Source organism: Arachis ipaensis, chromosome B2 (assembly GCF_059453495.1).
Source record: "Arachis ipaensis isolate K30076 ecotype BB chromosome B2, ASM5945349v1, whole genome shotgun sequence".
Lineage (NCBI taxonomy): Eukaryota > Viridiplantae > Streptophyta > Magnoliopsida > Fabales > Fabaceae > Arachis > Arachis ipaensis.
The window spans coordinates 18,231,421-18,248,996 of record NC_142437.1 but is presented as its reverse complement, the minus strand read 5'-3'; the positions used below and the strand labels follow the sequence as shown (position 1 = coordinate 18,248,996).

The window sequence follows — 17,576 nt, the reverse complement described above, 5'->3', positions numbered from 1 at the left end:
TATTTTCCTATATGCTTTCCTTTTTGCACACATGTTTTACAAGAAAGATGCATATTACATGCCATGTTATACGCTCCTTTTTTTAAATTCCGCACGTGGGCTGGAGATGGATATGGAGGTGTTGCATAGCACTCCTACTGAGACGTTAGGTTCTCACTCCCTTTCTTTTCCCATACTGTCTCCAGAGGAACATGGCACAGCGGATAGAGACGACGCAGTGCCCCCCGAGGATAACTTCCGAGTATGACCCCTCGAAGCACGCGTGGGTAGTTGCGACCACTACTACCGTGCTCCAAACTATCTACTTAGGTCGAGAACTCGTGGAAGAAGAACCCCAGCTGTCCGTCATAGGAACGCTTCAACATCTAGGAAGCGGTCACTTAAGGTGGTACACCTCGAGTCCGACTCCGAGACCGAGGAAGAGGAATCTGACAACCCTGGCCAGAAGGAAGACACCATGGAGGAGGATCCAGAGGAGGAGTTGAACCCTTGTGGAAGTCCAAGGGTGGAATACGTGCCCTATTCCCCCACTTCGGCACCCCGTCGAGTTTTGGTTCATCCCACGCAACGAAACCAGGTCTTCACTGCGCGAAAAGGTGTTGGAGGGAGACCCTTGGTACCTCGATTCGTGAATAACTGAAGAGTCCTGATCAAGGATAGGATATGATGCAAGTATGGGAGCCTCTTCGACAAGATTAGTTTAGGACGTAATTAGTTTCTTTTCTTTCCTATAAGTATTTTGAAACGTACTCATGGTTAAGATGTTATTTCACTTTTATTCAAATTCCAACGTTTTAGTGCTACTCATTTTCCGTTCTACGCGCATTTACTCCTTCCTTGCGTAACGATTAAGTCATTCTTTTTCTTGACCAAGTGTGGCACCTTATTTTAAAGACCTCCACGATAGTATAAAACTTAGGGTGTTACAAGTAGTATCTAAACATTTTCTTCTAAATTTAATGAACCTGCTTTACATTTACTCCATCTTTCTCTTTATGCTGCTCAGTTTTATTTAGATTTGGCAAATTAAATGTGCTGCAGTTCTTTCCAACTACTGAGGAGTCAATGGATTACTATAATCAGAAACGATGTGTTGATGGAAAAAGACTTGTTTACTAGCTAGAATGATGGCTGCTAATTTGTATTATTCCCAGATAGAAGATCTTATGTTCGAAGTAATTTATTTTTAGAGAAATAAATTGTATTTTTAGAGAAATAATTTGTATTATTTTCAAATAGAAGATTTTATGGCTGCTAATTTATTATGGCAATCTAAATCTTGTTTAAGGATAATTTTTATTATTTAAAGAATATTACATAGTATTATTATATATTTATTTTTATTTTATAATGTTTCACTAATTTAATTAAAAATATAGGATTATATATATAATTATATTATTAAATATTAGGTTTTAGAAAAAAATTATATATACATATACATATATATATATATATAGAAAACAAAAAAAAAAAACAATGAGGGACCTAAGGCTACACTTATATGATGTAGCTATGGTATAGAAAAAAAAAAAAAAAGAGGGATCTAAGGCTACACTTATAAAGGGTAGCTCTAGTATACAATGTGGCTACGCTTTTCAGGTGATGCAGTAGCGCTAAAAAGCGTAGTCTATTCTAGTAAAAGTGGAAGCTGAAAAGCGTAGCCTTTGGTCCTGGACAGCATCACTTGAAAAGCGCACCCTATTCCCAAACGCCAAAAGCGTAGCCCTTGGTGCAGAAAAGCTTAGCCTTTGAGAATAGACAATAGCCAAATAGGAATCATCCCAGAAAGCGTAGCCGTAGCCCAGAAAGCGTAGCCGTAGCCTAAGACATCATTTTTTTTCACTCTTGGCTACACTTTTCAAGTGTACCTAAATGTGTGTTTTTCTTGTAGTGAATCCTAGATACGTAGTAGAATCCCATGGTGCGTAAGTAGTTTTCGACCATCGGGTTCCATGTCTGTGGCGGATCCAGTTTACGCACCAACAAATTCTTATTAGGTTGCATCAACAAAAATATATTTGTTAGATTAGTTATAAATATTCATTTATTAATAAACAAATATTAACATATTTATTTATAAAATATATGTAAACCGTTAATAATATTTACATATTCATTTATTTTAATATTTTATTTGTTAAAATAATTAACGTGCATTACCATATTTATTATTTAAAAAGTACTTTTTATAATAATAATAATAATAATAATAATATCTATTTAAACGGTTTGTATATCAGTATATGTATATATTTATTAGTATACAAATCGTTTAAATAGATATATGTATATTATTATTATTATTATTATAAAAAGTATATGTATATTATTATTATTATTATTATTATTATTATTATTATTATACACTTATTTTTAAATAGATATAAATGAATGACCGAGTCGATTTTTTTTCGTGCGTCAAAAATATATATTTTTCTAATATTTAATAACAATGCATATTTTCTAATATTTATTTATTTATTTATTATTTTAACATTTATATATTAAAATTTTGAATATGTGCAACATACATATTTATTTATTTACAGAATATATATTTATTTTACTATAGTATTTTTATATTTTATTATAGAAAAAATATATTTTATTATAGAATTTTTATTATATTATATAAAATACATTTGATTATAATATTTTTATAACATAAAATTAATTTAAAATTAACAAAAAAATTATATTCTAATATATTAAATATCAAAAAATAACAGAAATTTAAACACACAATAAAAATATAATTTACCAACTTATATAAATTGGATGATCTAAATAATTTATAATATGTTTTTTCGGAGCACAATAATTACGAACCATTTTTTAAAATAAATACAAAGTAATATTTTTTTTCTCCTATTTCCCAATCTTCCTCTTTGTTTCTTGCAACCCTCCTTTCCCTCTTTGTTGATCAGCAATCCCCCTTATGGTAACACACTACTTCTACAACTCTTCTACTCTCCCTAACATGGTAACACACTACTTCTTCTGCATATCTGAATGAGGGTATGGGAGGCTCTTTATATAGAGCCACTACTCTATCGCGGAAAGCTTTCTTTGTCGCCTCGCCGTTTTGCTGTCGCCTTTACCGCCAGCTCGCCGCCAATCCACCCACGAATAGCCGTCGCTAGAGGAGTTTCGCGCCAGTCACCGCCGTGCTTCTTGGCGCCGTTGAGTAAAGTCGAGAGAGAGCGTCTGACGTGAAGGAGAGGAGAACATGAAGACTAGGGTAGGAGCAAGGCCCTGTTCCGCACCGCCATGCCTTCACGCCATCGAACTACCACCGCCACTGCTAGGGTTTGGCTCCGTCACGTCCTGCTATAGCTGGAGTTAGCCGCTGTTAGAGCTGCTGTTCTGCCATCGTCAAACTTGAAATGGGTCACTGTTGTTGCTACCGGTAGCAGTGTTTCTATTATGTTTCTGATTCCTTTGTTTATGAGACTTGTAACATTTTCTTCCTTACTCTATTACTATTTTGTTCCTCTGTCATATCTCTGTCCTAATTATATTTGCATATTTTTATTCTAGCGTTGCCAATTTATCTCCTAAAAAATTATGATTGGCGCTAAGATCGCTGTTGCTGTTGCTCCAAGAGGAAAGTTGTTGCTACTACGAATTAAGAATAAACAAAGGATTTGTTGCATTTAATTACCGAATTTCAGCTAATTGAGGTAGGAGATTCGTTTTAAAATTAAGATTTTTTAATTTTAGAATTCCAAAAGCTTATTGAGTAATTGCGAATAATTTATAAATTCTTTGTATGACTAATTAATGAGAACTAATTAATGAGAATCGATGAAGTTAAATTGTTGGTGATAGTATGTTTGAATATGTTGAATTTGATATTTGATTTATTTGATGGTGCTGTAAAGAATTGGTTGGTTAGGTTATCTATATGTGTATTTGCTAATTGTGATTCTGTTATTGATGATAATATTGTTGTAGTTGCTGCTTGTTGTATTGTGATGGTGAATGGTAAAACATTTTATGTTGTTTATTGAATTGGGAATGTGAGTTGCGTTCTATGAATTGAGTTTGAATTGAGGCTGTGATTAATGTTAGAATCTCTAGTTATGTTGATGTTTTAATTTGATTGTTGATTTGAGAAACTATGAAAGTGAGGAAGCCTGTAAGGGTGGCAAAGTCAAATTTTAAAGGGAGGTTATATCCGAGTTTTTGTAAAAATATACAAAAAGTGATTTTGATTTAAAAATCCGACTTATAGGCTTATTTTGAGAAATTATTCTATGTTGAGAAAAGATTTGGCTTACATATTTACACATATCGAGAAAAGGGTTTAATATTGGAAAGTTTGATTTATACTTCTAAAGTAAGGAATGACTTGGGTTTAAAACCGTTGGAATGAGTTTGAGAAAATATTGGTTTGATTTATTAGTTAGCTTTCAGATTTATAAATGTTCTTATAATAGATATAGTTTGTTGGATTTATCAATGATTTTTTAGAATTGAAAATGGTTTGGTAGGGGACATAGTCCGAATTTCAGAAGAAATATTGCCGAAATTTTTATAAAACTCCAAGACTTTGTTTAAAGCGTTATTTAAAAGCAAATCTGATTTAAGAATATTATTTGATTTCGATTTATTACGGAAAGAGTCTTGTTTTCAATTCGAATTGTTAAGAAAAGTATAATGTTTTAAATTCAATCTTTTAAGAAGAGATTTTGTTTTAAGTTGCGATTTGAGTTCGGTTTGTTAAGAAAAAGAAAGAAAGAGAAAAGAGAACCCGACATGTGATTATGAAATGAATAAAAGGTCACGAGATGGTGATGAAAAGTAAATAGTTATGGTGCCGATGTGAGAATGTTACGCCATGGGATTTATATGTGAATGATTGTGCGGGGATGCCTGTGTATATGGAATGGCTTCCAGGAGAAAGGGTCACATGCTTCAGCTGAAGAATCAGTGCCTGCAAGTACTTGCAGAGCTCATGTTTGACATACTTCAGCTGGAGAATCAGCACCTGCAAGAAGTAAAAACTTGCAGAGGTTCTGTCATTGGAATGCCTTATCCAACTTGCTAGTTGGATTGCCTCGGGTGCGGGTGGAAACTGACAAATAAGTTCGTTACCTACGATAGGATTAGACATGTATCATATTGTTTGCGTATTTGCATTTGATTGTGTTTGCTGGTTGTATTTCTCTGTGATTGTGCTGGTTGACTTATTTTGCCTTGCTTGTGAGTTCAATTGGGCCTCTTGTGCTTCTAGTTTATGTATTAAAGTGATTAAGAATTAATGTCGCAAATGAGGTTTATTTTAAGTTCTGAAATTTTAAAGAAATCAATTAATTGTCTAAAGTAAAATTACAAAATAATTTCAAAGGCTTGATAAAAATATAGTTTCATTAAGTAAAGTCAATTATTCGCATTTTGTTCCTTACTTTTATGGCATTCCCTTTCTTTACTGAGAATCTGCGAGGACGATGTTCTCACTGCCCTACAGATTTTCTTTTTCAGCGACAAGTTCAAGAATCCTTGGCGTGGAGCTGCGACTGAATGATAGAGTTTTATGTACAAATGTATTTGTATTTCCTGTATTTGGTTTAGTCTTAGATTTTATTTTACCCTCGTCGTTCATTATCTTAATTTTAGAGGGGGTAAGACTTGTATTTGAGAATCTTTGAATAAATCTATGTATATAAAGCTATGTGATTGTATATATACTTTTGTGATTAAGTGATTTAAAATAAAGTCTCCTTTCGTTTTCTTGATTAAAATTTTGGTTTGTATTCGCAAAGGCTCAATATTAAATATAATATAAAATAAAAAGATTTAGAGGTATGTAACGCCTGGACTTTTAGTGCAATCATGAGGTGCTAAAAGTTAGGGTGTTACATTCACCACCCTCACTAGACAGACGGAACATTCTCAAAATCATACCCAAACTTAACCAAGTCGAGGCAATCTTTGGCCTTCACGCGCACCAAGTTCTTATTAATAGAAAATTTGATTCCAAAAAGTCAAGGTCAGTAATGCCTTTGTTATCGAAAGATTTCCATAGATTCCACGTTCTATCGACATTGGAATGGTGACAGTAGAAGAGAGAATCCCTACCAGCAGAATAGAGAGATCATATGTCCTCCCCATTTAGCTGGGTTCTATCCCTAAACCAAGTGTGGAGCGTGTTGTGCATGCTCTCACAAGTTCTGGCACTGGTTTTCATGGTGAAAGGCGTGTCCTGCAACACAGAAAGCATGTCCAAAGAAGTTCAATGACGTGTTCACTTCAACGAAGTTTATGTACATCAAATTGAGGTTATCGTCTACGTTGCTGTTGGTGTCAGGGCCATTCCTGTTCCAACTCAGATCCACCAAAATCGACAGTTGATGGTTTGCGTTTCTAAGTGGGTCATACATCGATGATCTTCTGTCAGTGGAAAGGGAAGGCATTTCCATGCCACCATGGTGATCCTAGTTCCAAAACAACAATGCAAATGTTAGATCGTTGATTAAGCTTTCCAAGAGTTTCTCGTAGAAATAAAGGCACCAACAATGAAACGGAAGGAAAATCCAAAAAGTAATGGATCTGGAGATTCTTGTCAAGGAAGCCAACTTCGTGATACGAGTTTTGCCAGTAAGCGCAATAAATGGTAGTTTGTTGGGTGAAGAGTGAGGGTTGTTGTGTGGTGAAGGTTGTAAAAGTCTGGAATTTGGTAAAGAAGAAATGGTGGTGGAGTATGGTGAAAGTTGTGAAAGTTTGGGATTTGGTACCAAAAAAATGGTAGTGGAGTTAAGGTTAAAAATTAAAAGGATAATTTAAAAATTTTATTAAAAATAAAAAAATTAAGCTTTTGATATTTTTATCACACAAAATTCATTTATAAGTATAACATTAATTTTTTTTTTGGTGGATACTTTTGTCATAAAATTTATAAATACAAATAGTTATTTTTTCAAATAGTATTTTAGTCGTGTTTTTACATTATTTAAAAATATTTTTGTTAATAATAAAATTTAAATATATTTTTATAACGACAAAATTATTTGAATATTTTTTGTTGATTTATCCTAATTTGTGTTCTAAGATATTCGACAGTTAAACCTTTTTTATTTAGCAGGTCACTACTCACCGGTATATATTCACGCGGCCGAAACGAAAGTTGATCCATTAGAAAAATTCTTGAATTTACATAAACACCCTTGATGATTTCTCTATATACCCAAAATATCCCCTTCGGATGAAATGTGTGGTCATCATCGAGCAGATCTTCAATTAATTGTGAAAAGGAACAGCAGCACTTGCAAAACTACACTGCTAGCTACAAATCACAGGTTCTTTCTACCACTCTTCTTTTCAATTATTTACAAAACTTGGATACACTATGTGCTTTTGTTTTCTGAAGCGAATCAAAATTCATTTTGTTCTTTCCGGTTTGCTTTTCAGATTCTGATGACACCCTATCTTCATGTTTTGGATTTGAATTTTGGGATGTTATCAGATTGCTTGAGAAATAGATACAATACGGATTTAATTTTTTTTGTATTACAACTGTTTGATCATTTACTTGTTTTTAATTTGAGCTACAATAGTTAATAGGTTAGAGATTACTGAATTTAGAATACTAAATCATGCCATTCAAATAAGCATAATGAATATCTGATATAATAGTTTCAACTAACAAATTATTTGCAACATTGAACACTGTAAGTCAGGTTGCCAACCCTTTGGTGTCGATATAGAAATTGAAATCCCAGGTGGATAATTGATTAGATGAGTCCAATGAGTTTACGTTATTTGAGCGGTAATTTGCAAATGGTAGGTCCTTGTTCCTTAGATTTTTACTGACAGATCTTCTAGAAGGCTTCATGATTGTTACTGAAGATGGCGGTAAAAGCTGTCAAAACGAGTAGGAATAAATTAAAGCATAATATTTTTTTATTGTTTTTTGCCTAACATCTTTGGCACCCTCATATTCTTTTTTTTGGGAAGCTATGCATAAACCTAATGCATTCCCTATTTCTGAATTGTGATTTCAACTCTTTAGAATATTTTATCACATGAAAAATTATACTATGTTATAATAGGTGTGTAATATTCCGAATTTTTAAATAATTAAATTTATTATATTTGTTTAGGATTTTATTTTAAAAAAATTATTTTTATTAAAAGTAATTAAATAAAATTTTATAATATTTTAAATTTAAAAATAATTAGGAGTTATATGTAATTTTTTTTATAATAATTAGAGTTTAAATTAATTAGAATTTTATTATAATTGAGTATTTCACATAATTTCAGTAATCGAAAAATAAGAAAAAATCGTATAATTTAATTTAAATAAATTCTATTATAAATAAATTATGATTTAATTTAAATTTTTTATTTTTAGAAAATAATCTATCGAGCATGATTAAATTGATTTTATGAATACTTTAAGTTTAAGTCAATTAATATTTTTGTATAATTTTTATTATAATTAGTTATTTTATAATTTAAAATTAATCTTCCGGTGATAGAAAAATAATGAAAAGTTATATTATTTAATTTGAATAATTAATATGTTTATTTTATATTTTAAATTAGAAATAATTAATTGAACTTAGTAACATGTTGATAAACAATGTTCTTAAATATTTTTAATAGAGTACATTTAATTTTAAAATTATTCTACCCTTTAATTTTATCAAAATATTTATTCATATTTTTTTTTATAAAATCCCTAATTTTTAATCCTAAATCTCAAAAATCCCCAAATTGAAAATCAGAAATCCTAACCCTAATTTTCCCCTTTTTCCCAGCCTCTTTCTTCCTAAACTTAACACACATAGTTGTAAAAATCGATCAAAACCAGTACGAACCAATCAAACCAGTTAATGGTCAACTTGCGTGCTAACATCAGCATGTGGGAGTTAAACTTGGCTCGACTCGTATGAAGACCAAGTTGACAACCACTGCACCAATTTGTATTTTGGTATCTTTCATGCTTTTTATAGTATATATTTTAGTATTTTCTAACTAATACATAAATATATATATATACACGAAAATACTTAACTCAATATTTTTTAAATTAATTATTTTTTAATTGAAGTACAAATTAATTAAATTTAAAATAAAAAATAATTATGAATATAAAAATAAAATAAAAAATACTTATTCTGAGAAGAAAAATAAATTTATATAATTATTTAATTATATTAAGATATTTAGACTTTAAAATTACTTTTTGAATATAATTCATATAGATTGTTATTCTTATTGTATATTATTATAGTAGTATAAACTAATTATGTTTATATTTGTATTAATTATTTATAAAATTCAACTTAATTATTCTTAAAATGTTAGTAAAAATATGTATTTCGAATTTTAATTTTAAATTTTTAATTATTTTTTATTTTTTATTTACGTGAGAGTGATTTTATCAATTAAATTAATAATTTATCAGTTAAACCAATAAATTAATAAATCAAAAAGGAGAGAAAGGAAAGGGAGAACCTAAGCTGTCAAAATAAAAAACACACAGAGAGAGAGAAAGGGAAAACGGAGAAGAGGAGGGAGGAGCTCGCCGCCGTGGAGTGAGGTCACGTCGCTATCAGATCTGAAGTCGCTGAGGAGCCGAACGCCGTCGAAGCTGCACCGTCGCGTCACCGTCGCTGTGACTCCGCCGAACCCGTCACACCCAGCCGTGTCTTGTTTGCCGTCGTGCCATCCACCCACGCCGAGAAGGAAGAGAGAAACAGAGGAGAGTGGCGTCGCGCCTGCTGCGAGCTCGCCGCCGAGGGAAGCCGCCGTCGCCATCGTCGTCCTCATCATGACCTGTCACCATCGCTGGAGCCAGCCGCCTTCGTCGCCGTTCATCCTTGTCGTCGCCGTCGCCGCTGGTCTGCCTTGGAGCCGCCGCTGAGTAGATCGCGAGAAAGAGGAGTTCTCGTCACTGTTGTGCACCCAGTCATCGCTGCTGCTTCCAATCCTGCCGTTGATGCTGCCGCCACTGCCACAACCACCCTTGAGCTGCTGCGCTGCTGTTGACCTGTTGAACCACCACCCGAGCTACTGTTGGCTTGCCGCTGCTGTTTGTTGAGTTCAAGATCGCTGCTGCTGTGCTTGCTCTGTTCTGCCTCTGCTTCTAGTTTCGTAGTTGCTGGAGCCTTTGCCGCGGGGAACCAACGCTGGAGCTGTCGTATTAGGTGACTTTCCTGAGTTCAACTTTGAGGTAGGGGATTTATTTTAAAATTAACAGTTTTAACTTATGAATGCCAATGAGGTTTAGTAAGTAATTGCAAATAATTCATAAATATGATTAATTGATAGGAATAAACTTGATTTGAGGTTGTGAAATTTGGATTAAGTTTGGTATTGAGATGATTTTCTAGTATTTCAATTAATTTATTGATTTTAGGTTGTGGCTGTGAATGTCATTGGGTGTTCTTGTTGTGAGTGATTGATTAGTTGACAAGATTAATTGTTTATTGAGGCCGTGACTGATATTGGTTTTCTGATTTTGATGGAATTGTTGAGAATTCTGGTTTTCGGAGATTATGCTGAGTTGGTTGAGTTGTGACTGTATTCTGATTATTGAGAATAAGTGCTTGCTGTTGATTTTATTTATCTGATATATCGGAATGGCTGTGAAACTGACGTGCGGTTGGTTGGAATTGGTTTTGATGGTTGTTAATGTTGATTCGTGATTAATTAGAATTAAGTTTGAGAACTATTAAAAGATTGAAGTTTGATTACTAAATTATTTTCTTGAAATTTGATTTCTTTTAAAATAAAATAGTAACTTTGCTAATAGATAAATGACTTTAAAATAACTAGAATTATGAAGGCTGATTTTTGGAATACTAGTTGATTAAGTTTAATTTTGGAAGGACTCTATGATATGTGGAAATTAGTTATGAATTGATGAGAAGGGAGTTGGATTGATGGATTATGTGGAAATTGCAGAGTATGGTTAAATTATTAATTATTATGAATTGTGAATTTTTGAATGATTGAGCATCTTCTGTTTGATAATTGTTGAGAAAAGGGCTGGTGATTTGTTAAGAAAGAGGGAGCCCGTAAGGGTGGCTAAGTCCGAGTTTTAGGGGAGGTGTTGCCGAAATTTTATAAAATCTTAAGGCTTTGTTGAAATGTTATTTAAAAAGATTTCAATTTGGAAAATTATATTATTTGAGTTTTACTTAGATAAGAAAAGAATTATACTATTTTGAATTTGGATTACCAAGAAAAGGTTTATGTTTCAAGTTTGAATTATTTAAGGAAGGAATTATGTTTTGAGTTTGATTTAATATGAAAAGAGTTATGTTTTGGAAAGTATTTAGTAAAATTAAAATAAATGGGTCTCTTGAATCTTTTGAAAGAGAATTAAATTGAAAAAAATAGTTTTAAAGTTTGTTGAGTTGAGATGTTGCAAAAGTGAAAGCCATAAAGTTTATGTAGTCTGATTGATCAGAGAAAGAAAGAGAAAAGAGGAATAAGAGAAAGAGAATGAGAACAAAGAGTTGAGCCTTGTGATATGATCATTTATTGTATGTTCACCTGCTGTTTTTCCGTTAACCCTAGAGGTCCTGTAGGCCAAAGTTCACCTACAGAACGTTGTTATTTCCGTAGGCCGAAGTTCACCTACAGTGAATATCAATTGTGTATCTCAGGGTGTTGCTCCTGTAGGCCGAAGTTCACCTACAGAGAGTTGCGATTCCTGTAAGCCGAAGTTCACTTACAGGGGCGCGATTTCTGTAAGCCGAAGTTCACTTACGGGAGTGCCATTTCTGTAGGCCGAAGTTCACCTACAGAAAGTTGTTGTGTTGTGTTTAGACTATTCCTGTAAGCCGAAGTTCACTTATAGGAGTGCCATTTCTGTAGGCCAAAGTTCACCTACAGAGATAAAGCCATATCTAGGACTAGTTCCTAGGTAATGTCGGGCTGCAGGGTGTAAACCGACACGTGAGCTCATGGTCTGCTTAGGACAGACATGCATCATATTGTTTGTGCACTTGCATTTGGTTGTGTTTGCTTGTATTACTTCCCTGTGATTGTGTTGTGTCTTGTTGTGACTTGCTTGTATGTTGAACTGAATTTCTTGTTTGTACTATTAGTTTGTGAATATATTAAAGTGACTAAAAATTGATGTTTTGATTGAGAATTAATTATGTGGCTGAGAGATGGTTAATGTGACTAGTTTTATATTTAAAATTTGTTTTGAGTTTAGAGATTTTGAAAGAGGTAAGTAATTAGCTAAAGTAAAACCAAGAGTATTTTCAAAAAGGTTTGATAAAAATATAGTTTCCTTGAGTATGTTAATTAGTTGCATTTTATTTCATTACTTTTACAGCATTCCCATTCCCTATTGAGAACGTGTGGTTTGTTCTCACCCCAAAATTTCTAGAAATAGGTTAGTAATGCCTTACTTTTGGTACAATCATGACGTACTGGAAGTTGGGTCATTACAAGGTGTTCTGAAGAAATGATTACTATACAGAATTGTGTCCTAATACAGCTTTGAACACTATTTTGGAAGATGCACAAAGTGTTTTGTATGGCTCACTTTGTTGTGTTATTTACAGCAATATTACAAATATCTAATTTTGTAACTTTTCCTAATGCCATACACTATGCAGCTTGAAAATTAGGTTTACTGATTAATCTGGCATCATATCAAGTACAATCTACAGTTGCTTTTTCTATAGTAGTTATTTCTCTGATGGTCTCTCTTCTGCCGCAGGTTCAATATTGTTGGTCAGTGGGCAGTGACAACAATTATAGATTTTTCACTAGCACAACTGATTCAGGTTATTGTTCTCCTTAGTATGGGTGACAAAAATGGTGGTGGATGTCAAGCATTTAAATATGTAGTTATTGCTAACCATGGTGAATTTCAGTGCTGGTTTGGATTAAAAATGGTGGAAAAAATTGGATTTGGTAAAAAAACTTGGTTTTGAATATATGTAAAACTTATTTTAAATTGGATTTGATATAAAGCTGCAGATAATTGGATAATTGGAGATTTTGTGTAAATATCAGAAAAATAGACACTTGTTAGTTGTTCCTGAACTATAGCTAAGTTAGACACTTGTTAGTTGTTATGGAACTACAGGTCAATTGCTTCATCATTTTCATGATACTTTAACTTTGTTTTTCATATTTTAAATTTTGGAATTTCTATACTTGCACAGATAGAGCTCATGAATGTTAAGAATTACTTACTGGTGGTGTGTTGTTATCTGATGGGCACTTCCTGAATGTACAGACAAATTCAAAGAACTGGACATAGTTATAGATGAAAAGTGGAATTAATTATAGCTTCAGAGGGAGGCCTATTTCCCTAGCTCTGGCTGCTTGTTTTCTTTTTACCATATTACTTTGGACATGGGAGAGTAATCCAATAGCTGCGACTTTAAGGTCAGCTCAAGAATGGTACCTCATGCCTTCAGGTTGGTATTCTGTTGTCTTGCCAGATAAACCAAGTGATATTGATAGTCTATTTTATCTCTTGTCTTGTGCCTTGAAGTGGATATATGTACATTCCTGCAAGAATGGCTGAAATAGTTTAGGATTCTGATATGATCACTAGACTTTGAGAACACCTAGTTGTTGATGTTAATACATTCTTATAATCATTACTTTTTCTTGAATATAGAATCATTATGTAATGTGCAATTTTTTTATCTTTTCCTACTACTCAGCAGTGTAGATATCCATATGAAGTAATAATTGTCTTTGCCTCTCTTTGTGAGGCTTAAAGATTTTCCATAATAAACAATGAACCCTGTTAATTACATATTTTTTGTGTGGATTTCTGTAAAGCAATGGTGATCAAATAACAGATTCACATTTGCTATGCTCAAAGTTGTACCTCTTGTACGATCTTGTTGCTAACTGTTTTATTGACTACTAATGGGTATTTGATTCTTGTTGGTTGTGTAACCGTTTTCACGTTGTTTGTATTTTTCAATTACCATTTTTCTTAGCTTGCTAAGTTTGATTAACTGTTGATTTTTATTATTTTTACCCTTTATAAATAATATCTACTCAGAATTTCCTACAGAAGTCCGAATTGATTCAACAGGAACTCAAAAGCTGGAAGAAAGTGAGGAAAAATCCTCAACTCCAATCACGAAAAATGGAACCATCCCAAATGCAAATACTGTGGATTCAGAAGCTGTAGGATCTTTTCCTGCAAAATCTCTAGAAATTCAGTACAATCAAGATGTTAGATCTCCCAGCAGTGAAGGTACATTCTTTTAGTTATATTCTTAGATTTGTTACAACGAAGTTTAAGCTAATGCACTAGTAAATTAGCTAATATTCTGCATATTTTGTATGTGTGTGTTTTAAATCACGGTTGGCATTTGCTTGTATTTTCATTCATCAATGAAGTTTACTGGCTGGATTTTAGTATTACTTGGATTTGTCCTTTTCAGATTGTAATTATGCCAAGGGCAGGTGGGTTGCAGAGAGTAGGAGACCACTTTATTCTGGATTTGGCTGTAAGCAGTGGTTATCCTCCATGTGGTCATGTAGAATGACACAACGGCCAGATTTCTCATATGAGGGCTACCGCTGGCAGCCAGTAAATTGTGATATGCCAGAATTTGACAGCTCTTCCTTCTTGAGAAAGTAGGTATAATCCTTTCTTTTTCTTTCAACAAATTGTTAATTAACACATCTTTTTTAACAAGATTAACATGTGATTTTGATTTACTCTTTTTTTCTGGAATTTTCTGGATCTGAAATGGTGATGAAAGTTTTCTGGCTGGTTTGCGTGCTTGATTTTCTCAACTGTTGTGCTGTTAACATAAATAACATTGCATCGTACTAATTTTACAACTAAATCTTGTGTTTGTTAATTTGTACTTACTATATCTTGTTAACTTAGAATTTCTACTCCTTGTAATTAATTTATATACTTGTTTGCAAGTAGTCTATAACGTTAATGTGGGAATCTAGGATGAAGGACAAAACGATTGCATTCATAGGAGATTCGCTGGGCCGGCAACAATTTCAATCTCTGATGTGTATGGTCACTGGTGGACAAGAAAACCCTGAGGTTCAAAATGTTGGATGGGAATATGGTCTAGTAAAACCCCGTGGGGCTATTCGTCCTGATGGCTGGGCTTACAGGTTTCCGAAGACCAATACCACAATCTTATATTACTGGTCAGCTAGCTTATGTGATCTGGTTCCCCTTAATGTCTTGGACAAACTTTCCGATGTTGCCATGCACTTGGATCGGCCACCAGCTTTCATGAGACGATTCCTTGATCGCTTTGATGTTTTGGTTCTTAATACAGGACACCATTGGAACCGGGGGAAACTTACTGCAAACAGGTGGGTAATGCATGTTGATGGAAAGCCCAATGAAGACAAAAGGATTGCAGAGATTCCCAATGCCAAAAACTTGACAATCCACAATGTTGTCAGATGGCTTGATTCGCAACTTGTCTCACACCCTCGACTTAAAGCTTTCTTCAGGACTATATCACCAAGGCATTTCTACAACGGGGATTGGAACACTGGTGGCAGTTGCGATAACACTATCCCGTTTACTAATGGCAGTGAGGTCACACAAGAGGGATCTATGGATCAAACTATTGAGAGTGCACTAAAGGGAACCAAGATCAAGATACTGGATATAACAGCCCTTTCGCAATTGAGGGATGAGGCTCACATGTCACGCTACACTGCTAGAGGAATTCAAAACACAAGTGACTGTTTGCATTGGTGTTTACCTGGTATTCCGGATACCTGGAATGAACTCCTTGTTGCTCAGATATAGGTTCTGGCACAGTTTAGTTACATCTTCCACTCTTATAACCTGTCAAAAAAAGTGAAGAACAAAAGAAAATACATAGGCTGACATGTGTTAGTAAGATGTTTGGCCTTGGGGAATCAAATCTGTCAATTCTTTATGGTCTAGGGAGACCAGTTTTTGTTTTCAGTCAAATATATTTTATGTATTATTACGTTGGCACTGAATAAGAACATGGGAGTTAATATAATTTCATTCTGTCCCATATCAGTGCCAAAAAACTAGGATTATGCTTTTAACAGAGGATACTAAGCAGCAGAACTAAAACCAGGCACGAGCTAAGTACTTATTGAATAACGCAGGAAATAGAAATATTGGGTAACCAAATTTTCTGGTTACTAAATTTAATAAAGTCTTATGTGTTATGTGTTCTTCTTTTTCACTTTCTTTTGCATTTTTTTCCTTTTTTTTTTTCCTCCATCTTCTTTTTGAGTTTTTGTGCGGTTTTTTCCCTTTTTTTTTTTTTTTTTTTTGGGGTTCTATATTTCTCTTTCCTTCCTTTCCTAAGTTTTTTTTTCTTATTCTTCTTTGTTTTTTCTTTTATTATTTTTTTTACATTTTTTAAAATTTTATGTAAAAGAAGAATAAAGAGTAAAGTATCATTTTTGTTCTCAAATGTTTGGGATAAGTTCTAAAGTTGTTCCTAACGTTTAAATCGTTCTATTTAAGTCTCTAACGTTTCAAAATTGACTCAATGTTGTCTTGCTGTTAAAAATCTGTTAACAAAATTGACAGCATGACAAAATTGAGACGATTTTAAAACATTAGGGACTTAAATAGGACGAAAACGTTAGGGAAACGATACATAGAAATAAATTTTAATTTTATCCTTCAACAATATCAATCTCTTATGGTACATAGTTATTCAATTATTTTTTAATCATATCTAAGTAAATTACACTTAATCACGTTACTTTCATTCTAAATAAATTTATTTTTTTATAATTTTACTCTTAAAGATTTTTACTCATCATGAAATGTTTGTAAAATGAGTAGAATCACATTACTTTATTGTATATGTATTATTTTTTTCCCACAAGTTTATGTATTAGTCATTCTACAAACTTTTTATGATAAATAAAATTCTTTAAGAGTAAAATTATAAAAAAATAAATTTATTTAGAATAAAATTAATGTGGTTAAGTACAATTTACTTAGATGCGATTAAAAAATAATTGAATAACTATGTATGGTAAAAAATTGATATTATTGAGGATAACGTTAAAATTTATTTCTATGTATCGTTTTTGTCTCCAATGTTTTCGTCTTATTTAAGTCCCTAATGTTTCAAAATCGTCTCAATTTTGTCTCGCCGTCAATTCTGTTAACAGATTCCTAATGACAGGACAACATTGAGTCAATTTTAAAACGTTAGGGACTTAATAGGACGATTTAAATGTTAGAGATAACTTTAAAACTTACCCCAAACATTCGAAATAAAAACGATACTTTACGAATAAAAGAGAAACCGAACAAAAAATTGAAGAAAAAATGCACAAAAAAAAGAAGAAATTTCTTTATCCAAAATACATAAATTTTGTGATATTAAACATAAGAAACTTTTTTACAATAAACAAATTATATGACGATGAACAAAAATTTTCTGACGATAAATACATAAATCTTTTAATGGTAAAACACAAATCTATTAAGAGAAGTGTAACAACTCTAGTTTTTGCACTAACGCGAGTTTTTCTTAAAATAATATTTTAAAGCGATTAGTTTTATTTTAATGAGTTGACTTCGAATCCCGAAATAAAATAAATGGTAATATAATTTTATTATTATG

General features: G+C 32.7%; 1 protein-coding gene across 7 annotated transcripts; it reads left to right on the top strand.

The window, feature by feature from the left end:
• The first annotated feature begins 7,091 nt into the window (after positions 1 to 7,091).
• On the top strand, positions 7,092 to 16,139 carry LOC107625049 (protein trichome birefringence-like 14). Of its 7 annotated transcripts, none has more exons than XM_021115607.2 (6): positions 7,092 to 7,304; positions 12,701 to 12,767; positions 13,226 to 13,409; positions 14,012 to 14,209; positions 14,400 to 14,595; positions 14,926 to 16,139. In XM_021115607.2, the coding sequence occupies exons 3-6, from the start codon at positions 13,256 to 13,258 to the stop codon at positions 15,752 to 15,754; spliced, it is 1,377 nt and encodes a 458-aa protein (XP_020971266.1). In that variant the 5' UTR covers positions 7,092 to 7,304; positions 12,701 to 12,767; positions 13,226 to 13,255; the 3' UTR covers positions 15,755 to 16,139. The 7 variants fall into 7 exon arrangements, with proteins under 7 accessions (XP_020971266.1, XP_016183067.1, XP_020971268.1 ...); XM_016327581.3 differs by having other exon boundaries at positions 13,152 to 13,409; XM_021115609.2 differs by lacking the exon at positions 7,092 to 7,304 and adding an exon at positions 8,375 to 10,189 and having other exon boundaries at positions 14,045 to 14,209.
• Positions 16,140 to 17,576: the final 1,437 nt, after the last annotated feature.